At 52.1% G+C, this 25741-nt stretch overlaps 1 protein-coding gene and 1 non-coding gene across 4 annotated transcripts; both read left to right on the forward strand.

Moving 5' to 3' along the window:
• Nucleotides 1-10498: 10498 nt before the first annotated feature.
• Nucleotides 10499-19542, forward strand: PLEKHF1 (pleckstrin homology and FYVE domain containing 1). Of its 3 annotated transcripts, none has more exons than XM_015475779.3 (2): nt 10499-10841; nt 17892-19542. In XM_015475779.3, the coding sequence occupies exon 2, from the start codon at nt 17906-17908 to the stop codon at nt 18743-18745; it is 840 nt and encodes a 279-aa protein (XP_015331265.1). In that variant the 5' UTR covers nt 10499-10841; nt 17892-17905; the 3' UTR covers nt 18746-19542. The 3 variants fall into 3 exon arrangements, with proteins under 3 accessions (XP_015331265.1, NP_001075937.1, XP_010812875.1); NM_001082468.1 differs by having other exon boundaries at nt 10513-10598; XM_010814573.4 differs by lacking the exon at nt 10499-10841 and adding an exon at nt 13438-16020.
• Nucleotides 18395-18477, forward strand: MIR2901 (microRNA mir-2901). Its single transcript, NR_036368.1, has one exon. It is a non-coding gene; the product is annotated as a microRNA mir-2901 (primary transcript).
• Nucleotides 19543-25741: the final 6199 nt, after the last annotated feature.

Here is a 25741-nt window from a genome sequence, read left to right on the forward strand (position 1 = left end):
TCAGTTTTCATTCCGATCCCAAAGAAAGGCAATGCCAAAGAATGCTAAAACTACTGCTCAATTGAACTCATCTCACACGCTAGTAAAGGAATGCTCAAAATTCTCCAAGCCAGGCTTCAGCAATACGTGAACCATGAACTTCCAGATGTTCAAGCTGATTTTAGAAAAGGCAGAGGAACCAGAGATCAAATTGCCAATATCCGCTGGATCATCAAAAAAGCAAGAGAGTTCCAGAAAAACATCTATTTCTGCTTTATTGACTACGACAAAGCCTTTGACGGTGTGGATCACAATAAACTGTGGAAAATTCTTCAAGAGATGGGAATACCAGACCACCTGACCTGCCTCTTGAGAAATCTGTATGCAGGTCAGGAAGCAACAGTTAGAACTGGACATGGAACAACAGACTGGTTCCAAATAGGAAAAGGAGTACATCAAGGCTGTATATTGTCACCCTGCTTATTTAACTTCTATGCAGAGTACATCATGAGAAACGCTGGACTGGAAGAAGCAGAAGCACAAGCTGGAATCAAGATTGCCAGGAGAAATATCAATAACCTCAGATATGCAGATGACACCACCCTTATGACAGAAAGTGAAGAGGAACTCAAAAGCCTCTTGATGAAAGTGAAAGTGGAGAGTGAAAAAGTTGGCTTAAAGCTCAACATTCAGAAAACGAAGATCATGGCATCCGGTCCCATCACTTCATGGGAAATAGATGGGGAAACAGTGGAAACAGTGTCAGACTTTATTTTTCTGGGCTCCAAAATCACTGCAGATGGTGACTGCAGCCATAAAATTAAAAGACGCTTACTCCTTGGAAGGAAAGTTATGACCAACCTAGATAGCATATTCAAAAACAGAGACATTACTTTGCCAACAAAGGTCCATCTAGTCAAGGCTATGGTTTTTCCTGTGGTCATGTATGGATGTGAAAGTTAGACTGTGAAGAAGGCTGAGTTCCAAAAAATTGATGCTTTTGAAGTGTGGTGTTGGAGAAGACTCTTGAGAGTCCCTTGGACTGCAAGGAGATCCAACCAGTCCATTGTGAAGGAGATCAACCCTGGGAGTTCTTTGGACGGAATGATGCTAAAGCTGAAACTCCAGTACTTTGGCCACCTCATGCGAAGAGTTGACTCATTGGAAAAGACTCTGATGCTGGGAGGGATTGGGGGCAGGAGGAGAAGGGGATGACAGAGGATGAGATGGCTGGATGGCATCACTGACTCAATGGACGTGAGTCTGAGTGAACTCCGGGAGTTGGTGATGGACAGGGAGGCCTGATGTGCTGTGATTCATGGGGTCGCAGAGTCAGACACGACTGAGCGACTGAACTGAACTGAATTGAAGTTGAATATATTATACTCCCATAGAAAAGGAAAAAAATCTTGCTATTTGTGACAATATTAATGGACCGAGAGGGCATTAAACCAAGTGAATTAAGTCAAAGAAAGACAAATACTGTATGATCTCACTTTTATGTGGCATTAAAAAAAAAAATATCTCCTAGATACAGAGTACAGTGGTTGCCAGAGGCGTAAGTGAAAGCAATTGGTTCTCTCAGCAACCTGCCCCCACACCTAGGTGCATCCCAAAGGTCACCTCATTAACATAACAAGAGACATTTTTATAGCTCTGGACACTTAGGAAACACCAAAAGTTTTAGGAGCTCTGTACCAGAAACAGGGGACTGATCAAATGTATATTTTTTATAAATCACCATATCACATGTCACATGCATTTTCATTCAGCTTTCACTGTCTGGGCACAGCGTAGGGAAGAAAACCGCAGTTAGATTGCTTTCTCTCTCCTGTCCCTCGTTGGCTGCCCCGCACAGACTCCAGGGCCGCTCCGGGAGAGGCACCAGGAAACACCAGTAGACAGCACGTCCTGTGAGAACCACACTCAGTCCTCAGAGTCCAAACACTGGCAGGGAGCTGGACTGTGGGATGCATGCCCTCAAATAGCGCTCAGAGCAGATTTTTTAAAGCTACATCAATTCTACTTTATTGAGGTATAGCATATACATAATACAGAGGATAACTCTTAAGATTTATGTTCAAACTTCAGTGGATTGTTCTATAAATGTTTATATACACATGTGTGTTTGCGTGTGTCCGTCACTCAGTCGTGTCTGACTCTTTGCGACCTCATGGACTACAGCCCTCCAGGTTCCTCTCTCCACGGAATTCTCCAGGCAAGAGTATTGGAGTGGGTTGCCATTCCCTCCTTCAGGGTATCTTCCTGACCCAGGGATTGAACCCAGGTCTCTGCCTTGCAGGCAGATTCTTTACCATCTGAACCACCAGGGAAGCCCCTCTGTGTGTGTACACATGCGGAATCATCACCAAAAATCCAGATAGTGTCTGGGACATTCATCCCTATGAGATACATATTTTCTTTTGTATAGCAGTAATTTTATTCCTTGGAGGAGGACATGGCAACCCACTCCAGTATTCTTACCTGGAGAATTCCATGGATAGAGGAGTCTGGCAGGCTACAGTCCATGGGGTCTCAAAGATTCAGACATGACTGAGCAACTAACACACACACATACACACACACACACACATTCTTCTTACTGTTGAGGAGTATCCAATTATATGAATACACTACTGTCTATTACCCATTTACTGTTGGTGGACACGAGTCGTATTCATTATGGAGCTATTACGAATAATGTTCTTATAATATTCTGTCAACCACAAGTTGGCACTTGCCATGGGCACTTGCCATCTACCTCTCCAAGGATTAAATTATGTGCTGCTGCAACTCCTAACCTTTAACACCTTCAAGGTGGAGAGCAGAAATGAGGCTTGGGAAAAAAAAAAAGGCAAGACAAGTGTTCAGATTTAGATATTTTCAGGAGCAGATTTTATGAGCCCAATTCTTGTATCTCCCATATCTAGAAAAGCACTAAATTCCTTTATGGTGACGATTATTCCTCTTGACTAGCAAAAGCTTCACTAGTAGAAAGCTTTTGGAAAAATATGTGCTTGGTTGCATGCATTCCTCCTTCACCAAAATCACGTATATACTGAATTTTCCCCCTTGCCTCTTTGGAGGAGTTTCTCAGAGCTATCTGAGGTGCTGTCTCCTGGGCTGCAGTCCTCATTTTGTGCCAAATAAAAACCTCACTCACAGCTCTCACATTGTGCACTTTTTTTTTAAAGTTGACAATTCTTTCCTTTAATCAGTCGATTATTTATTGCTTCATTTTTGGCTGTGCTGGGTCTTCACTGCTGCACGCATGTTTTCTCTAGCTTCAGTGAGTGAGGGCTATTCTTCATTCCCATGTGAGGATTTATTGTGGTGGCTTCTCTTGCTGTGGAGCGTGGGCTCTGGGGCACACGGACTTCAGAAGTTTGGCACGAGGGATTACTTGCTCCATGGCATGCAGACTTCCCTGATCCTGCAAGCCACAACTACCGAGCCTGTGCTCTGCCACAAGCCACTGCAATGAGAATCCAGAGCACCGCAACCTAGAGAATAACCCCTTGCTGTTGTTCAGTCGAAAAGCTGTGTCTGACTCTTTGCGGCCCCATGCACTATAGCACACCAGGCTCCTCTATCCTCCACTATCTCCCAAGGTTTACTCAAATTCAGGTGCATTGAGTCAGTGATGTTATCTAACCATCTCATCCTCTGCTGCCCCCTTCTCTTTTTGCCTTCAATCTTTCTCAGCATCAGAGTCTTTTCCAGTGAATCGGCTCTTTGCATCAGGTGGCCAAGGTACTGGAACTTCAGCTTCATCAACAGTTCTTTCAAGGAATATTCAGGGTTAGTTTCCTTTAGGATTGATAGGTTTGATCTCCTTGCAATCCAAGGGACTCTCAAAAGTCTCCTGCACCACAATTAAAAAGCATCAGTTCTTCAGCACTCAGACTTCTTTATGGTCGAACTCTAATATCCATACATGACTACTGGAAAAATCATAGCTTTGACTATATGGACCTTTGTCCCTTTGTTGGCAAAGTAATGTCTCTGCTTTTGAATACGCTGTCTAGGTTTTGTCATAGCTTTCCTTCCAAAGAGCAAGCGTCTTTTAATTTCATGGTTGCAGTCATTCTCTGCAGTGACTTTGGAGCCCAAGAAAATAAAATCTGTTATTGCTTCCACTTTTTCCCTTCTTATTTGCCATAAAGTGATGGGACCAAATACCATGATCTTAGTTTTTTTAATGTTGAGTTTCAAGCCAGCCTTTTCACTCTCTTCTTTCACTCTCATCAAAAGGTTCGTTAGTTCCTCTTCACTTTCTGCCATTTCTCTAATGGCAGAGAGTAGGCCTACCCACCACAACTAGAGAAAGCCTGTACACAGCAACGAAGACCCAGTGCAGCCAAAAATAAATATTTTTTTCTTTAATTTAAAAAGACAAAATCCAATGTTCTAGCCAAGCAAAAAGGGTCTGTGAGCCTGCAGGCAGCTAGTATGCAACCTCTGCCCCAAAGGGCTCTCCATTGCCCCACCCCTTACACACACCTGGAAGCCAGGTTCTCCGAGCATCCAGGTGGAGTCCCTTTGTAGTCCAGGGATCATCACCCAAGCAGTGGTTCCCATCTCTCCACCCCAAATCTATCCAACAGTAATATCCTTGAATTATTGCCCACAAAGTCCATGGTGTATAGGTTGTTAATATGATTATGATTATTGTCATCATCACCACCACCATTATTTGGACATGGACAAATGTAAAAGGCACAGATTTCAAAAGACCTATTATTTATCTAGTACTACACCACAAATTATCTCAAAATTCATTGGCTTGAAACAATAAACGTTTATTATACCACATGACTTCTGTGGGTCAGGAATTAGGAAGTGGCTCAGCTGAAAGGTCCTGCCTCAAGGTCTCTCAGGAGGTTGCAGTTAAGATAAGAGCCTGGGCTGCAGCCACCTCAGGGCTTCTTTGGGGCTGGACGCTCTCCTTCCAGGCTGGCTTGCTCACACACTTGCAAGCTGGTGCTGGCTGTCGGCAGGAGGGCTCTGTTTCTCACCCCAGGGTTCCTTGCGCAGGGCTGCTCACCATCCTCATGACTAAGCAGCTGCCTTTCCCCAGAGCCAGTGATCCAAGACAGCATGGCAGAAAACACTATGTCTTCTGTGACATATTTTGGAAAAGTCACACACTGTCATTCCCTACTGGTTACACAGGCTCATAGGTTCACACCATCCAATGTGGACTGTGAACATCACAAGGGTATAAAATGTGAGTCTCCCTCTCATGGGTTTGAGTCACTAATTCTCTCTTCCACAGTCAACCATGGGGACCAGTTTTTTTTGTGAATTCTGCCAGCAATATTTTTCATACATACTCACACAGGAAATCACACTTATTCTTGCACCTTACTTTTTTCACTCGCTATATCTTGGAAATCCTTCCACATCAGGACATAATGACCTGCCTCTTTCCCTTTAAGTGTGACAAGCCATTCTATGGCATGCATAATTTATTTAACCATTCTCCTATTGATTATCATCTGGGTTATCCTCACTGCTTCTCCACTGAAATCAAAGCTGCAATGGATAAATGAGCACAAGTACTTCTGCACTAGAATAAGTATCTAGAATTTATTAGACATACATATCTATACTGGATTAGCCGGACAGAAGGGTCCTGACCTCTTTCGTGTGTAGCTGCTGCTGCATTGCTGTCCATGGAGGCTGGATAGAACAACTAACCTTCCCACCAGCAAAAGTGTCGGTTTTATGAAGCACTGAGGGGTGATGGCCAAAAATGTGGAATCTCTTGGGCAGCTGAGTAAGTAATTAAAATGGAATATCACGCAGAATCTAAAAAGAAATGATACAAACGAACTTACTTGCAAAATAGAAAGAGACTCACAGACTTAGAGAACAAACTTCTGGTTGCTGGGCAGGGGGGAGGTGAAGAAGGCAGGGAAGGGAAGGTTAGGGAACTTGGGGTGGTCATGTACACGCTGCTTTATTTAAAATGGATAATCAACAAGGACCTACTGTATAGCACAGGGAACTCTGCTCAATGTTCTGTGGCAGCCTGGATGGGAGGGGACTTTGGGGGAGAATGGATACATGTATATGTGGCTGAGTCCCTTCCCTGTTCACCTGAAACTGTCACAACATTGTTAATTGGCTGTACTCCAATATACAGTAAAAAGTTAAAAAAAAAAAAACAAGTGAAGGGAAAAAAATGGAATATCACCCATCCTTGCCGTTTGAAACTTTGTCTGGTCGCACCTCTCAGACGGCTTCCCCTGGCCCTCTCTTGCACCTTGAGCTGGGCCTTTTTCTCTCTCTAGCTTTCTTGCTCCTGACCCTCAAAATTCCTCTTCTTGCCTCAAATGCTTCTGATGAAGTATTCTTTGCCAGCCAGTCCCCCAAAGCTGAATTTTTTAATGCCAAAATAATGATCCAAGATGTGTTATCCAACCAAGACCATTCTCACCAGAGATGACCTCTGCCCTCTGCTCGAGGCGAGCAGTTCTCACTCCTCAAGGATAAGCCTGTGTTCACAAGTCTGTCTTGCTCCGCTGTGAGTGCCTCAAGGGCAGAAACAGTGCCTCATTCATCATGGAATCTGCTGCTTGGGGTGACAAAAAAGAGTGTCCAATAACTATTTGTTGAATGAATGGATGATGCAGATAGAACCTTGTTAAACCAGTCCTGGCAGAAGCCTCTTAGCTTTCCTCCATTTGAAAAGCTAGGTGTGTCTAAATCACTGTGAAGAATATATTGAGGTGAACGCATATATTTCTGTCACCCGAAGCATTTTTCAAAGGGCATTGTTTCTTTTCGTCTCTCTTGTTTTCCCGTTTGGCTCAGTCAGAGCCTCATGGAGACACCCATGATGAGAAACAGGAACAAAAATGCCCACAAACATGAAAAGGATGCGCAGGTTGGGAATGACAAACACGAGGCAAATTTACACACGGAACAGAATAAATATTGACACTGCAGAGGGGGAGGGGAGAGGAAACCGCTGCAGTTCCAGTTCCCTGGTTTAGCAGAGTATAGATGTCGTTGTGGTTTCAAATCCAATAATTCAGCAATCCAAAATCCAAACGTTTTGAAATATTTTCCTTTGAAATCATAGTTTCCTAATATCTCAGGTGTCCTTCCTTAAAACCAATCTTCATAACCATTTGAACAGAAATTTTCCCCCAATGTCCACATTTCCATAGCCTTGAGACTCAGTCTCAGCTGTGTAACTGACAAAGAAGGCAGCATGGAGAATCATGAAAACTTGACTAATTCCAAATCTGCCCGTTATAAGCAGGATGGCCCCTGTTTCCCTTTTTTCTTTGTTTTCCCCCACTTTCTGTTTTGAATATTTTCAAACCAATGGAAGAGCTGCAGGTTAAGTATGATGAACAGCTGTAAGTCAGGGGTCGGCAAACTCCAGCCTGTTGCTTGTTTTATATCTTTAGATGGTTGGAAAAAACTCAGAAGAAACTTTCAAGACTCGTGAAAATGACATGACAATCAGACAAGTGAAGTCTACCGAGGGCTTGTGCACAATGTCCTGTCCTCTGGACAAAGGCAGAGGAGAGTAGTTGCCACAGGGATCCTGGCTCCCAAAGCTCAGAACATTTACCATTTGACTCTTCACTGACTTCTGACCTAAGGTCATCAATTGTTACTATTTCCCCCTTCTGTTTTCTCTCCCTCTTGCTGAGGAGACATTTGCACCTTCGTCTCAGTAATTCACCCTTCGAAGCTTTGGCCTCTGTCTCACTTTCTCTAGCCCAAAGCTGGGAATGACAGGTCCAGCCTGGGGAAAGATAGGATGTGAAGTGTTTAGCCCACCCTGCTTGACACTTACACAGAACTTAAGAACTGCTCCAATAAAAAAATTCCTGGCATTTTCCACATAAGTGATTACTAGAACCCCTAAACTGAGCCTGGTGCTCTCCTGAAAGCCTAGTTCCTGAAGTCTGGAAGCCAGCCTTCCCTGAGAAAGGGCTTCTTACCCGAGGTGCAGGAAAAAGCTTCAGGCGGACTTCATTTTTTCCACATCTTGTGGCTTGGCTGACTCAGCCTCTGCCTTTCCCTGAGTCACGAGTTTTTCCTCTTATTTAGAGGAGTCGGCCCTCCACCCGGTCTTCTCCACCCACAGCCCGTCCCTGGTGAGAAGCAGTAGACAGCCAGAGGATCGGAGTCCATGCTGCCTCCTGGGGTTTCCCCCCAGTTCTGTAGAATGTCAGCACTGGAAAGAAGGGGCCCTGGACCAGCAGTGAGAAAGGCTAATTGGGCTCTCCTGACTCCAGAACCAACAGCTGTGCATATTATCTCTGGTTTTCCAGAATCATGTAAGGGCCTCTCTTTCCTGGACACTTGCTCTGTGCCAAGCACACAGTCAGATGCCAGAGACCTGTTCACAGGGCTTTCCAGCTCCATTCCTACAGCCACCCCACCCTAGGCAGGGCCCACCTTCCTGGAGAAGCTCCCCCCAGTTAGGGAGGTGGTAGATCTAGCACTGAGGAAGTCACCAACATGGCCTTGAAAACCAACCTCCAGGTCCCCCCATCCCTGCCCCCTGGGTGACAAGCATGTGTACACTTGGCATGGCCTTTCCTAGTGTCTCAATGTCCCAAATGACCTTCCTGGTTCTCACTCAGTTTCTGGGATCTTGGGGCCTTGTCTCTCCCTCCTCTGTCCGGTGCAGAGGCTTAACTTTACCACCAGAAGTCATAAACTCAAATGTTATTCAATTGCAGGTACATAAGCGGGTAAAGTGGGGTGAGAGGGAAGCCATGGAGAATGGTGGGGACAGAGGTGAGTGGGAGAACACGTGCCCCATTTAAAGGGGGCAGCCCTGAGTGGAGAGAGGGGACCAGCTCTTTCAAGTCCTGATTTAAGAGGAGCTGAAAATCCTGATATTTCTGTGTAATCTCTCAAGATGAAGTGCTGGCAATACATTTTATAAGTGTTTACATACTTTTGTGAGGCTGTGGCTTCAGTTGGGTGAGGGTAATAGCTGGGAAGGTGGTGGAGTTGGGGATGCTGCGGTGGGGTACGTGGACTCTCCAAGGTCACAGGTGGTGGCCCTCTTACTTGCCCATTCATCGCCTCCACTCCTCCTCTTTCTCTTAGCCTCTCCCTGTTCTCTCCTCCCTTACTCCAACCCCTTCCCCTGTGGGAATGTGCCCATGTCCTGGCCCCACTCCACTCTGGCTGGGAAAGGCAGATCCCCAGCACTGGGCCCCACCTCACAGCCTCTGCCCACACCACCCAGGAGAGCAGGTCACCCTCCTACTCAGCTCATGCCTCCCAGCACCAGCCCTCCAGGCCCCAGCCCTGGGCAGAGTCTGAGGTCTGGACCCAGGTGCTTCCTCCTGCGTTGGTCCTGGCCCAGCGTGCACTGCCCTGGCCTGAGCCAGCCCCTCTTCTCAGTTACTGGGCTCTGCCCTATTTGGCAAGGCAAACTCATCCGTGCCACAGACATTTACTAAAGGCTGAACTCCACTCTCAGCACTGGAGAAAGGGAGGAATGAACAAGATGGGTACAGTCGAGCCCACAGGGCTCACAATCTAGGTGGGGCAGACAAGCCATGAACATGTAAACAAGCGATCTAATTGGATGACTTCAGGTTGAGAGATGTGGTTTACAAAATAACAAAATGGGAGTGAGGCAGATGAGGGTGACCTCAGAGATCAGGGAAGCCTCTGAGGAGGTGACAGTTTGAGTTGGATCTCAATCCCAAAAATGCAGCCATGAGAAGATCTGGCGGCAAAAGGGAAGTGCAAAGGCCCAGAGGTGAGAACAACCTTGGGGTTTTGAGGAACAGGAAGAAGAAGCTAGTGTGAAATAAAGTGTTGAGAGGAGGCCAGAAGGAGGTTAAGAGAACCCTCCAGGAGTGATGACTCTGACGCTTGGACTTTCATTTCAGCTCAGTGTTGCGGGGTGGGTGGGGGAGGGTGGAGAAAGAGGACAAAACCGGTTGATAATGTTGGAGCTAGGTGATGGATACATGGAGTCCATTAGTCTCTTTCCTTCAGTGTATGTTTGAAAGTTTCCACTATACAAGTTTAAAGTATAAAATATAAAATGCTGAAGAATTTTAATATTATGATTATCAATCTCTCAATTGCTGAGACAGGACTATACCAGCCAGCAGCAGGGAGTCCCACCAGCGACGGCGGAAGGCACAGTAATGCCACCGCCTCCCTCCCCAACACCTTCCCTGGCCCAAAGGCCCCAGTTCGGTGAGTTCGAAGTCTCCTGGGGGCCGGAGTGTGGAGCGCGGTGGCGGAAAGGGAGACTGAGGGGCTTAAGTCTGGGTTGCCAGTCCCGGGAGAGAGCGACAAGGAAGCCCCACGCCCGCACCGCCTAAAGCGCCAACCTACTCAAACGCACCCGAAGTCTGGCCGCTCGGCACGCGCACATTTCTCTGGAACTCCGACTCCGAGAGTTGGCGTCCAGGCTCCGCCCCCGCCTCGCGCCCAGGCTCCGATAGGCGGAGCCGCAGGGGCGGGGGGCGTGTCGAGGAGAGTTGGAAGGCTGGGGCTTGGGCGGAGGGGGTTGGCCCCCTCCGGCAAGCGGAACGCGGCAGCCGAGTGCGATCTGTCTGGCCGGCTGCCTGGTGGGGCGCGAGACGCCAGGGGCCCCGGCTGCGGAGGTAAGGGTCACCAGCCAGGCCGGGGCGCCCGGAGCAAGCGGGCTTTCGGCCGACTGCCTCCCAGCTCCCCCGGGCTCCTCGTCTAGGTGGCCCCTGGACTCGGGCGGGGCGGTCGCGCGCCCGGTGCCATCTCGGATTCTGGCCCCGAGCAAAGGCACGGACCAAGGCGCTTATTGCTGGCTGGTGGGGCTGGAGGCTGGGCGGGGGCTGCCAGGAGCTCCAAGGACAGAGGGGTGAAAACGGGTAAGGGGGTCTCCGACGTCGAGGCAGGGTGCCCGGGGGATGCAAGAAGTGAGAGCAGAAACGGTCTGGAGACGCCTGTGGGCGTTGAGGCCCGGGGCAGCAAGGATCTCAGCGCTCCTGCTGTCTGGGGAGAGTTCGGGGATTCCTGACTCACGCCATCGTGGGGGCGGCCACTCTTGGTCCCAGTCTGCAGGGTATGGAGCAGTGGGCAGGGATAGTTTGGCCCAGGGAAGCGGGGAGGAGAGGCAGGGTGGTAGCGCTTTCCGGGTGGCCTGGGTGCTCGCTGGCCCTTGAAGCATCTGAGTTTGTGACTTTCGGTGGGAGTTGTCAAAGGAAACAAGGCCAGGCTTAATCTCCAATTTCACAGAGGAAGTACTGAGGCTGACCCAGAGAGAGGTGGCAGTTCCTTCCCAGCCTGGAATCACCCGGAATCTCCTTCCCTTTCTCTCTCCCTGAACACTTTTAAGAGCTGTGCAGGGGAGAGTTGTCATCCAGCCACTTTTTCAGATGGGAAAGTGGATGCCCTGAGTCACTTTGTAACTTGATCAGGGATATATTCGTTTGGAATTTGAACAGCATTGTTATCTCACCACCAGGGAGGTCAGAAGCCAGGGAAGAGGGGAGGATGATTGCTGGTGAATTTCCACTTAATGTTGGCATGTTCCTGGGCATGCAATTTCCACTGGGGTTGTCTCTGACTTCAGTCTGTGTCCCTGCACACATCAGCCCCCTAGGGCTGCCAGGATGGGCAATTGAGGCAGCCCAGCTGAGCTAAGGGACTTGTGCAACCAAGCCCACTACAAGGAAGGAAGGGGCTGGGCAGCTCAGCCAAGCTAATGGACCTGCCCAGGCCACCCCTTGACCTGAGTGGAGAGGGTTGGGGGTTGGAGATCAGGCATTTGGAGAGGGGCCCTGCCCTCTGAACTTGAGGATTTCGGATTCTGTCTTCAGCAGCTCATGGTTGTCTTGGAGCTGGGACTTTGGGCAGTGACTTTGATGATGGAGGTGGCACCTTCCCCAGTGGGGCTTTTGTGAAGAATCAGCATGATAATAGTGTGTGCTTACCGTTGTGTCTGGTGAGCTGTAAGCTCTCAGTTAATGGCACCCCTGGTTTATTTTCCGTATTACTATTCTTTTTATGGAGGAGGGCTTTCCAGGAAGCATAGAACTGGACAAGCCTAAGGGGTGGCCCCTCTGGAAGGAAAGGACACTTGGACTGTACTTGGAGAAAAACTCAGATCCTCATCTTGGCCTGTGGACCTGCAAGACTGGCTTCTACAGCACCTTTAACCTTACTTGTTACACCTCCTGCCTCCATAGTCATGTCATTGAGCTGTTCCCTCAGGCCTTTGCATGGCTAAAATCCTTCACATTCAGGCTGGTGCAGGGTCACCTCCTCACCAGGCCTTTCCTGACCACCACCCTCACCCTAGCCTTGCTCAGCACATCAGCCCTTTTCTTTGTGGCACTCACAATCAGAAATCACCTTGTTGATTTATTGATACTTTCTAGTCTGGCTGTCGCCCCAGGCTGTCTGATACTGAAAGGTCTGGTCCCTAGGTCCCGGCTGTAACCTGGTGCCTAGTCCTGCCTAGTAGAGCTGTGCCAGGCACATAGTAGGACTTTAGTCAATATTTAGAAGGTAAAGTCAGGTAGGCATGAAGACAATGTGGTCCGGGTTGGGACTGGAGGGAATGAGGGTCAGGTGATACATCAGCCCTGCCCTAATCTGGGGAAGCCAAGGGACAGTCCAAAGGGCCAACACCCTGACTCCCTCTGTGACCTTGGCCAGGTAACTCCCTCTCTGATAAGCAATGTCCCCAACTGTAACTCTTAATGGAAGGATGGACCTGAGTGCCCCTCCCAGGTCCTACTATACAGGGTTCCCAGGTTGGGGCCCCAGACAGCTCTTCGAATCTCAAAATCTGTGTCCAAGTGGAGGAGACTAGCTCCATCAGGACATGGCCCCATGTCAGGTGCGTCCCTGGAGCAGGCACATTATGCATTTGACAGTATGTGGTGGTATAGATCAGGGGTCTGCAGACTTTTTCTGTGAAGGGCCAAATGGTAAATATTCTAGGTTTTGCAGGCCAATCTCTGTTGCATGTGGGTATGTTCCAATAAATTGTTTTTAGAAAAGCTGGCAGTGGTTTGGACCTCGTGTAGATTTGCTACCTCTGGTGTAGATCATGTGTGACACCTCAACTGTCAGGCATAGAACCCTGGCCACCCAGTGACACTTGGAGCATGGCTTACTCACTGAGAGAGCCGTTGGCCTAATTCAGATGGTGGGATCACTGGTGTTCAGGAAGGCCAGCCCTGGAGCCTGCCCCACTTCAAAAACATGCAAGAAAGAGCTGGCCTGTTTACTTCTTTGCTCCCAGACACTGGCCCTTCATGAGTGTCCACCTTCTGTCAGCACTTGGGGTACCACACAGGGGTCAGCACAGGTTGTCCTGAGGCAGGCAGCCACAAAAGGAATGGGCACAGGCTCAGCTCTCCCTCCGCCCTGTCCTAAGGGAGGGCAGTTCACTTCTTTAGTGAGAAAAATAAAAAGAGGATTTCTCATCTGCTGGGAGGGGTGGGGGATGGGGAGGTGGGGTTGCTGCCACATTTACCAAGAAAATCTCCTGGGGTTTTCCCTGGGGGTCCAGTGGCTAAGACTCCACACTTCCCTGGCAGGGGGGTGCAGGTTGGAAATAAGCTGTTGACATGGCCAAGAAAAAAAATCTCCAGGCCATGTTAAACCAGGTGTGAAGTGAAGTTCTGGTTGTGGTGGCAGCTGTGGTGGGCGGATGTCGGGGAGCTCCCCAGGAGGATGCCGTCTGCTGGCCCCTGCTGGCCTCACCCCAGCTGCTACTTGCTGAAGGCCCCCGGAGGAGGAGACACGAAAGCCTTCCCACTACCCCGTCAGTATGTGGACTCAGCTCAGAGACCAGACCCTTTTCATGGTCACCAGGTACTCCCCATTCTTCCTGGGCCATGTTTTGCTGCCAACAGCTGAACGGGGTCTACCAGGGCCTGGAGGGGGTCTGTAAACCACTGACGAGGGACCCAGCAGCGTGGGGCATCCTGGGGCCTCCTACAAGGGACAGGGAGACAGTGTTACAGGCCCTCCCCTGCCCAAAGCTCTCCCCTTCATGGGCGCTGCCCCTCACTTCCTCCATGCTGCCCACCTGGGTAACATCTAGTCAGAGGTGGATTCTGGGCAAGTGTGCCTCCAGAGCTCACCCAACCCCACCAGGCCAGGGTTGCAGGGAGGTGGCGGGGAGGGGGGGGACGCTTGCTCTTCTCTCCATAAAAAGTCCATCTGCCTCGGTGCTGCGTGTTAGGCCTCGGTGTGTGGCTACAAGATTGGGGTTTCACCCACTTCTGCTAGCTGGCGACGCCCAGGAATTTTGGAGGGAACAAGTGGTGTTCCATCCTGAGATGTTCATCCTAGCATGTCCTGCAGCCTGGGCCCTGCTGCTGTGTGCTCAGGGGAGGCCCAGGCAGGTCACCTACTGCGAGGCCAGTAGAGCTTACAGCTGTTGACCCAGACATTATACTGTAATTCTTTTCTTTTTGAAGACCTTATATTTAGAAAGAGAGAAAGAAAAAGCTCATGTTCCCACTTCCCAGAATTGATTGCTACTGGGACTTTATCACATATGCTGCTGCCTTTTTTTTTTTTTAATGAAAGAAATAAAATATTGTAGATAAAGCTGAAATCTTTGATCCAACATGCCTAATGATATTCAGATGTCCTCCCCCAGGCCATTTTTCTCCTGATCTTGCTTTGTGTCCATCTCTTTTTGTAAACCATCTTAACCATTTTTAAGCTTACAGTTCAGGAGTATTACGTATATTCCTATTGGTGTGAAATATCTCCAGAATTCTTTCCATCTTGCAAAACTGAAACTCTAAACGCATTAAATAACAACTCTCCTCTCCCTCTCACCCCTCCTCCCCTGCTCTTCCTCCTTCTCCACCCCTGGCCCCGGTAACCACCTTGCTACTTTCTGTTTCTATGAATTTGACTACTATAGATATATCATATTAGTGGAATCATGCGGTATTTGTCTTTTTGTGACTAGCTTATTTTAGTTGGCATAATGTCTTCAAGATCCATCCATATTGTAGCAAGTGACGGGATTTCTTTTTAAGGCTGAATAATATTCCATTGCGTGTCCATACCACATTTTGTTTATCCATTCATCCATCAAGGGACCCTTGGGTTGCTTCCACTGCTTGACTGTTGTGAATAATGCTGCTATGATCATGGGTGTGCAAATGCCATTTGGAGATCCTGCTTTCAATTCTTTGGATAAATAATCAGAAGTGGATTGCTGAATCATATGGTAGTTCTATTTTTAATTTTTAGAGGGGCCTCCATACTTTTTTCCCCAGTGACTGCACCAATTTACATTCCCACCCACAGTGCATGAAAGGTTCTAACTTTTCCACATTCCCCTGCCAACACTTATTTCCTGTTTTTGTTTTTTTTTTTGGTAGCAGCCATCCTCATGGGTGCAAGGCTCCATCCTGTCCGCTTTTATTTACAGATATAGTTTGTGAACACTTCTTAAATGCATAATTTCTGCATACACAGGGTCAGATCGTTCTGCAGGGTGCTTTTTCCACTCAGCATTTGGTGTCTATTGTCGCTCCATGTTGACCCACGTGGACTGGGTGCTGACAGTAGCCCATTGTGTGAATGCACCCAGCTCACCCTTTGTTCTGCCCTTTCCCCTCTGCCAAGAATCTCTGTTGTCGCTGCCACGGGTCCCAAAGTCACTGCTGTTGGTGCCTCTCCCTCTGCTCTGCTCTGAGCTTCTCCAACGGAACCCTCATCTAGCCTGTCCCAGGGGTCCTGGGGGTGGCCTCTGGAATGTTGCCAGACTGTCCACAACAGGGACGTGGTGACTGGTCCTTATAGAATGGCCCAGGGCTGTCACTGATAATCAGCTGGGTTTGCAACATGCAGCCCAGTTCAGCAGCCTAAAAATAGTGGTTCTTACATCAGGTGGTGTGGACAGCACTTCTCAGGACAGCTTGTGGTCTGACAGCAGCAAGCGATACGCACCGCGGGGCTGAGCACCCCTGTTGTGTAATGCAGCCAGCCCCCGCACTGGCCCCACTTCAGCCTCCCACAGGTGGCCAGACTTACGGAACTGCAGTGTGGTGACCTAGAAACTCTGTGAGTGTGATCGGTTTGGTCAGGGGCGTGCTCTCTGCTTGTATGCACGTGGTGGTGGCGGCGGTGGCGGCGGCTGTGGGGTCTGCTCTCTTCTGCTTCCTCTTCAGAGACAGGAGGCGGTGGCTCATTCGTCCCACAGTGGGCCTGAGAGAACTTTGGTTCATTCATTCACTAGCCGCTCAGGAAGCACCTACTGTGTGCTTAGCACTGTTCCAGGTATTGGGGATACAGTGAATAAGAAAAGAATCCTGTTCTGATGGAATTTAGAAGTGGGTGAGGGAAATAGGAAGCATGCAAGCAAATGATGGATAGACAAGAAAATATCAGGTCCTGATAAATTCTGTGAAGAGAAAGCAAAATAGGGTAACATCCTACAGAAGGGGTTGGCAAACTTTCTCTGTAAAGACAGTAAATTTTAGGTTCTATGACCATGTGGTCTCTATCACAGCTCTCAGTTCTGTTGTTGCAGCAGGAAAGCAGCACAGACCACTGTAAATGAATGACATGGCTCTGTTCCAATAAAGCTTTATTCACAAAACCAGGCTGTGGGCCAGATTTGACCCTCAGGCCATGATCTGCCAACCTTTTCCTGGGTTGCGGGAGATGTTGCCTGAGTTGGGATTGTCAGAGAGACTCTTTCAGAAAGGGAGATAGCCTTGCTGGAGGTGTGTGGTGAGAAGTGGGGCAACTAGGACCAAGTGTGAGCGAGAAAAATGATGGAGCTTGCTCATTGGTTGAATGATGGGAGTACAGGAAAGAGGAGATTCAAGGATGAGTCCTAGATTTCGGGCTTCCACAACTAGGTGAATGGTGGTTTATTTCTGAAAAGAAGAGGAGCTGGTGGGAGGTCACGGGGGCAGCTCAGGGGAGAGCTGGGACTACAGGCTTGACCTGGGTCAGCAGTGTTTGGGTGTCTTCAACGCTGTGAGTCTGGTGAGTCAAAGGGACAGAGCAGAGGAGGCCCAGGTGAGATCTGGGGCTACCACGTGGAGTGCTTGGCAGAGGAGGATAGAGGCCTCTTGCTCCTTGCAGGAGGGCTCTGGGCAGTGTGGTCTCCAGCGGTGCAGGCTCTGGGCTGCCTGATTTCTAACAAAGTCTCGGTTTCCTTCTGTCAACGGTAATTCTAAGAGCTAGGATTGGTGTGAGGACAAGTTGAGACAGTCATGATTGACATGGAAGCACTCTGCAGTGGTGCCTGGGATGCTGGTGTTGGTGGTGTTTATCAGAACAGGAGCCTTCTCTTATTCACTGCATCCCCAGTGCTGGAACGGTGCTAAGCACACAGTAGTTGCCTCCTGAGTGGCTCGTGAATGGGTCCACAGGCTGAGTGAGTGGGTTGCAGGGTCTGTGATGCTTTGGCTTGGTAGATAGGGGAGACAGTGACCTTTGGGTTTGCAGCATTCCATTGTCTGGCATTCCCCAGCTGGTACAGGCTCCTCCTTCTGCCTGAGACAGGCCCAAAGCACTGGGTACTTAGTGCTCCCGTGAGCCCCTGATGGGAGTTGGCGCTCGGTGCCCTTGTCCCTTGGGCGGTGGATGGTGTTGAGGCTTGTTCTACCCTGTCTTCCAAGGCTCCCCAAGGGTTGAGCCTCCGCCCCTCCGCCCTCACTCAGTCACACATCTTTATTACTGCTTTCCCATCCTGGACTGGCTTCCACACACCCCTCACCTCCCAGGAACTCCATGTCTAAGGGGTGGCTCTGGAGCAGCCAGTTTCCTTGGTTGAGTGGCACATCTGGGCCTCCTGGGTTGCATAGGGGGTAATTAGTGGGTTGTCTGACCTATGGGTTGGGGAACTGGGGGTTGGGGGTGGTCTTGACCCCAAGCTATGTCAGAGCAAGCTGACACCTCCTCTGCCGCTCCTCCCACAGCCGAGTGGCCCAAGATGGTGGACCACCTGGCAAACACGGAGATCAACAGCCAGCGCATCGCAGCTGTCGAGAGCTGCTTCGGGGCATCGGGGCAGCCACTGGCCCTGCCGGGCCGAGTGCTGCTGGGTGAGGGCGTACTGACCAAGGAGTGCCGCAAGAAGGCCAAACCGCGCATCTTCTTCCTCTTCAACGACATCCTGGTGTACGGCAGCATCGTACTGAACAAGCGCAAGTACCGCAGCCAGCACATCATTCCGCTGGAGGAGGTGACACTGGAGACGCTGCCGGAGACTCTGCAGGCCAAGAACCGCTGGATGATAAAGACGGCCAAGAAGTCCTTCGTGGTGTCGGCTGCCTCCGCAACGGAACGCCAGGAGTGGATCAGCCACATTGAGGAGTGCGTGCGGCGGCAGCTGCTGGCCACGGGCCTGCAGCCCAGCACGGAGCACGCGGCGCCCTGGATCCCCGACAAGGCCACGGACATCTGCATGCGCTGCACGCAGACGCGCTTCTCGGCGCTCACTCGGCGGCACCACTGCCGCAAATGCGGCTTCGTGGTCTGCGCCGAGTGCTCCCGCGAGCGCTTCCTCCTGCCGCGCCTCTCGTCCAAGCCCCTGCGCGTCTGCAGCCTCTGCTTCCGCGAGCTGGCCGCCCAGAAGCGGAAGGAGGACGTGGAGGAGCAGGGCCTCGGGTCCCCCGGGCCGTCGGCCCACCTGGCGGGGGCCGTCTGCGGGGCATCCAGTGGAGACGATGATGACTCAGACGAGGACAGGGAGGGCAGTGGGGATGGGGACTGGCCCAGCCACGTGGAGTTCTATGCCTCGGGCGTGTCCTGGTCATCCTTCCACAGCTGACCCCAGGTCTGCAGCCATGAGGGAGGGCTTCCCTGGTCACTTCGGTCCAAGCAGATGCCTCTACCCAGACCCCTGAGAGGGCAGAGTTCCCCAAGCTGCCCAGACCCCCGAAGGGCCCTCCCTACCCCAGGGGACCCTACCCCATGGGTAGTGGGCACGGCAGAAGTGGCTCCTTTTCTCCGAACCCCCAGTGCCTCTTTTTGGATATTGGCATCCTTCTAGTTCCACTTAAGGTAATTACCTTTTCATTTAGCAAGCCCCAAATACCTAGGCCTCTTGGGAACAAATGTCCTTTCTCAGCCCTTTGAGCTGTAGCTCCAGAATTAGACGATCCCAGGCACCTTTAGGGACAAGAGAGAAGGTAGGACTGGAGTGAGGTTCCTGTTTTCTGAGGCCTTCAACCACCACACCTGGCCCTGCCCCCTTGCAGGGAAGACTGTGGGTCCAGAGAGGCTTTCAGGAAACCAGCACCTACCCACCCACTCTGCTGATGCCCACCTGTCTGGCTGGGCCTTGTCAGGCCAGGCTTGTGAGCTCACCCAGAGCAAGGCAGGAGACTGCCATGCTGTGGGTGCCCGCCAGCCCCAGGGACTGTAGTCTGAGCTCTCCATGGTCCAGGGCGGCCTGCCCAGGCCTCTGGTCCAGTCTGAGCTCTCTCTAGGTATCTGATGCCTCTCAGTCCTGTCTTTCTCCCTCCCTCTGCTGGGGAAAGCAGTGTTTTCTGTTAGGACTCTTATTGCAAGTGACAGAAACCCTATCCATAATACTTAATAATAAAAAGAAAGTTTATTCACTCATGTGGTTGAAAAGTCCAGGAGTATTCTTAACTTCAGACGCAACTCTGTGATCAAGGAATGAAACCATGCTAGGGGGCCAGTTCAACAACTGTCCACCACGCTGGGCATTCCTGAGAATGCTGGCAGTTCCAGTGGGCTCAGATGTTCGCACCTCACCATGGCTGGTTCCCAGGAATGGAGCCCTGGCCATCCAGGCATTGTGACTATGGCCTAGCACCTGCAGCCCTGTTCACCTGGTGTGAGTTATCTAAACAGGCAGCAAGTAAGGAAAAGGAGCCAGCTATGTATGAGCCTTCCAGGTTTAAAGCTCTCACATGTGGTCTCCTGCCCAGGCCCGCCCCTGGGTATGGTGCCATCGAGTGGGGAAATCCCAAGTGCAGCAAGCTGCCTTGCTCAGCAAATGTGTGTTGGGGCTAGAGCTTGAATGGCAGCCTCCTGATGCCTGGCCCGCACCCAGCCATGGAATTGTGGTCCTTCAAGACAGTCTCCTGTACCAGCCCCTCCCCCCATAGCCTGGCTGGCCTTAGCCACTGTGGCAGAGAGGGGGTCACTGTCAGCTAGAAGTGGTGACTTTGGGGCCAGGAAAGCTCCCCCAGCCCACACGGTGCAGTGCCTGAAACCCCACCGTCGGCTCCAGTCCCTGGGTGAGCAGTTGTCCTCCCGGCCCAGTTCTCAGTCATTCACTTGCAGACAGAACCCTGAAGATCTCCTTCGAGTGCTAGCTCTGATTCAGCAGGCCAGGCCCGCTGCCAGGGGTGGCAACACTCCAGCCGGCTCTTGAGTGGAGCCACTGCCATGAGGGAGAGTGAGAAAGGCAAAGTGTGAAGCACCCAGGGCCTGCCTATGGTCTGACCCGCAGGGCAGAGGGACCGGGTAGGAAGGGTCAGACATGCTTCCAAGAATTTACAAGCCCTTGGCCTCCCTGAGCCTCACAAACTGGTTCAGGCAGTTCTGCCTGGACAGAGGGCTCAGGGCAGGTTCAGGGTGCAGGGCAACTTACTAAAGCTGGATCAGCTTGGAAGGCCTGGCCAGGCAGTTCTGTCCCTTCACCCAGAGTCGGTGCCCAGGCAGGGAGTGCCCAGATCTGGCCACCAGTCTCTTGGGCACTGCCCCACTCCCTGAGAACCTCTCTTGCCTGGTAAACAGGGAATAGAAGCACCAGGACAGCGTTCCTTTGGACAGGAGAGGATTTCCCAGCTGATTCAAGGTGCCAGCGGCCTTCTCATAGCTGCCTGCCAGAGGGGCACAGGGCACTGGGGCAGGTGAGGCCGTGCCCTATTCACCAAGCTGGGCAGGGGCTGGCTCGGCCCTCAGCCTTCCACCCTCAAGTCTGCTTCCCTTGTGACCCCAGCCACCAGACTGTGGCTTCCCTGAGCCCTGAGGTGTTAGGTCCTGGAAGGAGTCAAGGGCTCGGGTGGCCAGTAATAGCCTTTAGAGGCCCTTCATTCACGCAGACTCACTCATGGCCATATGCTGTACCAGGGACTGGAGACAGCCTGAGTGAAAGGCTCAAGTTCTCAGCTCTCAAGGAACGTGCAGCCTGGCAGGGGAGACCGAGAGGTCCAGAAGCAGGTGGTATTGGTTCTGGTGTGAGCTGTGAGTGGGGCATGGACTGGGGCAAGCAGCATGCGGGAGGAGGGCAGTAATCGCAGGGGTGAGCTCACCCCTCACCCGAATGGCGAGATGAGTGACTGAGGCCAGGGGGCCAGGGTGGCATTCCAGACTCCACTGGGGGGAACAGCAAGCGCAGAGGCCGTGAGGAGGGGAGGAGCCTGTGTGTTCTGGAGCAGCTTGGCCAGACTGAAGCCGGGGGTGGGGGTGGGGGGTGGTGATGCACTGGAAGCTGCGGGAGCCTTCAGCAGGGTGGCAGGTCTCTCTTTGCTTTCAGGAGCTTGCCCTGGTGCCTACGTACAGATGACTGAGTTGGGAGAGTGGCCAGGAAGCCTCCTGCTCCCCCTGAGGTCCCCAAGGGGTGGCCTTGGCTTCTCTAAGGCCACATCTGCCTACCACAGTAGATGGCAGAAGGCATGCCTTGGCTGCCCTCAACTTATCCCAAAGGGCTGGCCCATGCCCTGTTCTGCAAGATGCTTTGATGATAACAGATGGTACCCTTGGAAGCAAAGTAAAAGCCCTGGGCAGAACGCTTGCCCTGGGTCAACACGTGAGGTGGAGCAGCGATCGGCTGCAGCCACTGAAGCACGGAGTGGAACGTGCCTGAGGAGTCAGGACCTCCGGAAAGGGAAGACGTGGCTCCAGGTAGGGAAGGCACCACCTTGGGAGACCCCATCTCTGACTCCTTTCGGTTTTGTTTCCCTTCAGAGACAACCTCATCAGCCTGACTTGGGTCAAGGGCCAGGCCAGGTCCTGGCTCCACCCTGCTTCACACCCCATCTGTCACCTCCCATCCCCCACCACTGTTCTTAGAAGGGGCTGCAGTACTCTTGCCTGGAAAATCCCATGGACGGAGGAGCCTGGTGGGCTGCAGTCCATGGGGTCACTAAGAGTCGGACATGACTGAACGACTTCACTTTCACTTTTCACTTTCATGCATTGGAGACGGAAATGGCAACCCACTCCAGTGTTCTTGCCTGGAGAATCCCAGGGACGGGGAAGCCTGGTGGGCTGCCGTCTATGGGGTCGCACAGAGTCAGACACGACTGAAGTGACTTAGCAGCAGCAGCAGCAGCTGCGAGCCAGGCCACAGGGGTCTGAGCCTTCCTCACCCATCTCCCCAGCAGCAGGTGTCATCCAGGACTCGAGCTGCCTTCAGTCGGGGTCACACAGCTGACCCTTGCCCTTGGCCAACAGTGGAGGAAGAGGTCAGGAGCTCTCAGGCCGAATCAGTGTCTGCTGCTCGTGGATGTTCTCTCCCCAGGATGATGCCTTAGGTCTGGCTGCAGGGCTGGGTCTGCTGGGCCTCATCCAGGCCTTCACACTCTCTCCTGGGGCTTCACTTGCAGGCCTGGCAAGGGCACAAGAGCCAACTGTCCTGCCAGCCAAGTGCTCCAGTTCATCACCCAGGAATCTTTCCCCTCAGCTGGGCATGGACTCCGTGTCCTTGCCAGCAGCTAAGGATGCTAACGTTGCTTTGAGCCCTGGGAGGGCCTGCCTTGCCCCTCCTCCTCAGAGACGCAAGCTGGACGAGGGTCTGAGGGCCAGGCCCATGCATTTGAGAGGGCATGGAGCCCCCACCACCTTAGTGTTTCCTGGAGCGCCCTTGCTGGAAGCAGCCCAGATGGAAGTCGCTCCAGGTGGAAAGTGAACTTGCAGTGGTGACCTCAGGCTATTTTGGGACTGACACCCTAGGCAGGGGTGCCATGTTCCTGCAGTACTCAGCTATTAGGGGAGGCCTCCTCAGGGAGTGAGCCCGTGGCCTCTACCTGTAAGTTTTGGCTGTTGGGATTTTTAGAGCTGAGTTTTCTTGAATAGGACCCACTGCATGTGTGCTGATAACATTTGGGTGCTCTCTGCCACAGGCAGGCAAGGGATTGACAGGACCCAAGGAATATTATCTCTCGTTGATGATGATGATGGTGGGTACTGGTGCTGATGGGAGCTGTGGCTGCCACTTATTGAGACCCACCTGTGCACTGGTTCCAGGGAAGCAGACCCAATCACACAAAGCTATCCTACTGTCCCAGGACAGCTGTGTGGTCATGGAGGGCTTCCTGGAGGAGGTGGTGTTTGGTTGAACCTCAGAGAAGGGCAGGACTTTATTAGAGAGGGTGGTAGTCCCCATGAGGTCTAGGAGTCTGGGTCTTTTTGTTAACCATACCCTCGTCCCTGGCATTAAACATTTGTTGGTTGAATAAATGAATCAAGTAAGAAATGGGCTAGGGCGTTGGGCAGAGGGGATGACAAGGAAATGGGAATTGGGTCTCACTCCTGGAGCCTCCAGTCAAGCTCTGGGTGAGAACCTTGGCCTCTTTCTGGAGGGTTGAGGACTAGCCCCTCCTCCAAGACACTGACTGTTGACCTCTCAGGCAGGGCAGGAAGTGCTCACCCACCCCTACCCAGGCAGAACTTTCTGGAAAGCTGTCATCACACCTGTTTGTAGAGGCCCAGTGGCGCCACTGGGGGTGTCATCCAGGTTGGCATCAGAGGATTTCTGGCAGCCTGGTCTTTCTCCTGCCCTAACCTGTTCCCTGGGACACGGACAGAAAGAGGCTGCAGGGGAGGCCAGGGCCTCTCTTGGCTTCAGCCGCTGGGCAGGGTGGGAGTGAGTGGGAGGTTGACCCAGTTCTCAGCCAGAACCTAGGGTCTCTCAGGCCACGCTCACAGAGCAAAGCAGTCACTTCCGCTGGCCCGCCTCTATCCCAGGCCTGCAGGAAGTGGCCTTTCTGAGGGCTGCACGCAGGGCAGGGACCTGGCTGTATCTGGGGCTTTTCCCACCTGATCAGCAGGCTCTCTGGGTTCCCCGAAGCCTCCCTCCTCAGAACCTGTAGGCTGGCCCATGCCTTTCCTGGTACCCAGGCCCTCATCTGTGAAGGACCTCCACTCTCCCCATGCCCGCCCTGCCTCAGCCCTGAGCAGATTCAGTGAGACCTGTGCTTGGAGGGCAGAACATAGGGCCAGAGGTGAGGGAGAGGGGTCTCTCTCACCAAGCCCAAAAGAGTCAGGCTCTGGGCTTCTCGAGCTGCTTGCTAGCTCTGTGCCCACCATTCCCTCTGCCCATGGACTTAGCTCCCCTGTGAACCCCAGTGCAGCTGCACCTCCACTCTGCTGCCTTCCTGGGATGCCCTGGGTCAGCACGGCTGTCGCATTTGTGCTCCCAGAGCACCTGCAGCCCTGCTCCAGCTTCCCAACCCTCCAGGAGATGCCTGTGTGGGCCTGTGCCCATCAGAGCCAGCCCTCAAGCCTGAGCCACTCAGGGCAGGGGCAGCTCAGTCCTCATTCATCTGTGGCCATCATCCCCCTACAGTTCCCAGCCCAGGCCCTGTGCCACTGCCCATTCCATAGATGCTTCTCTTCTAGGAGGAGATGGCCTTGACTTCTAGCTCCTGGGGGCCGTTGGCAGGATGCTGGGTTTACAGGGGCAGCCCCTGTGGCCACTGCTGACCCTGTTGGCTTTGGGTAACCTGCTTGTCTGACCTCCATTGGCACCTGCACTCAGGCCTTCTAGACACCGAGGTGTCTCCTGGTCCTTCCCTTGCCTGTCTCCCACCCTCCTACGCCCATCCAGGCAACCCAGGTCCAAACTGAGGGGTGGGGGGCAGCCTTTGATTATCTGAGGCACTGAAGGTGCTTCCTTAGGGCCATGGAGGTGAGTGTGGGCCACGCTGTGCCCCTCTTTCCCACACCCACCCATCCCTTGTCCTGCCTCCCACTTCCCCCTTCCTGGGCTCCCTATCTCAAAACCTCAGCCTGGCTTTGGATCAATCTAGAAGGGAGGAACAGGCAGTGAGGACCCAGGAAGGAGAGGAGAGTGAAGCCCACAGGAGGCTCTCAGAGCTCTTCTCTCTCCCTTCTCGGGCCCTGGGGGCAGGTGTATCCCCAGCCCTCGGGAGTCAGGGTCAACGCCTCGAGAGAAGCCATGGCCAGGCAGTGTCCTCAGTCCTCCAGATCCTATCTCCTGCTGGCTGCCCCACACCACAGAGCCCAGCTCTGACTAGAATGTTCTAATGCTAAAGACAGAAAGGCAGGCTGGTAGGCGAGGGCAGGGGGGCGGGGGCGGGGAGGACAGAGCGAGGGCAGACCAAGCCAGACGTTTCTGGGCAAAAACAAGAGGAAATTTCAGTCCTTGGAACGTCAACTTAGGGATCCTGCCAGATGTTCTGACCCTGAAGAAGAGGCTTCCCAGAGACTAGTTCCTGCCCACTGTGGCTCCCAAGCGGGGTGACGGGGGGTTGGGGGGCAGTGGGAGTCAGAGGCCACCCATCCTTGCTGCCCATTCTTTCTCAGTACCGGGGGTCCTCTGGATGCCCACAGCAATGCCCAGGGCTGTGGAAATCAGCGGTTCCAGGATTCTTTAACACATACACAGATTTTATGCAGTTTGCAAATTACCAACATTCTAAAATGCCAACATGCCTTTCTTGGTATCCCAACCAAGCCTCTTGGAGTTCCCAGCCCGCACCCAGGAAGGGGAGGAAAGAGTCAGCCTTGGGCCAGGACCAGCCATTAGCTGACATGTTCTTTCCCAAGACCTGAGCTGGAATAGAAGTCAGAGTTGAAACAAAGGCACTCAGTGGGGGGTGGG

Source organism: Bos taurus, chromosome 18 (assembly GCF_002263795.3).
Source record: "Bos taurus isolate L1 Dominette 01449 registration number 42190680 breed Hereford chromosome 18, ARS-UCD2.0, whole genome shotgun sequence".
NCBI classification, from domain to species: Eukaryota; Metazoa; Chordata; class Mammalia; order Artiodactyla; family Bovidae; genus Bos; species Bos taurus.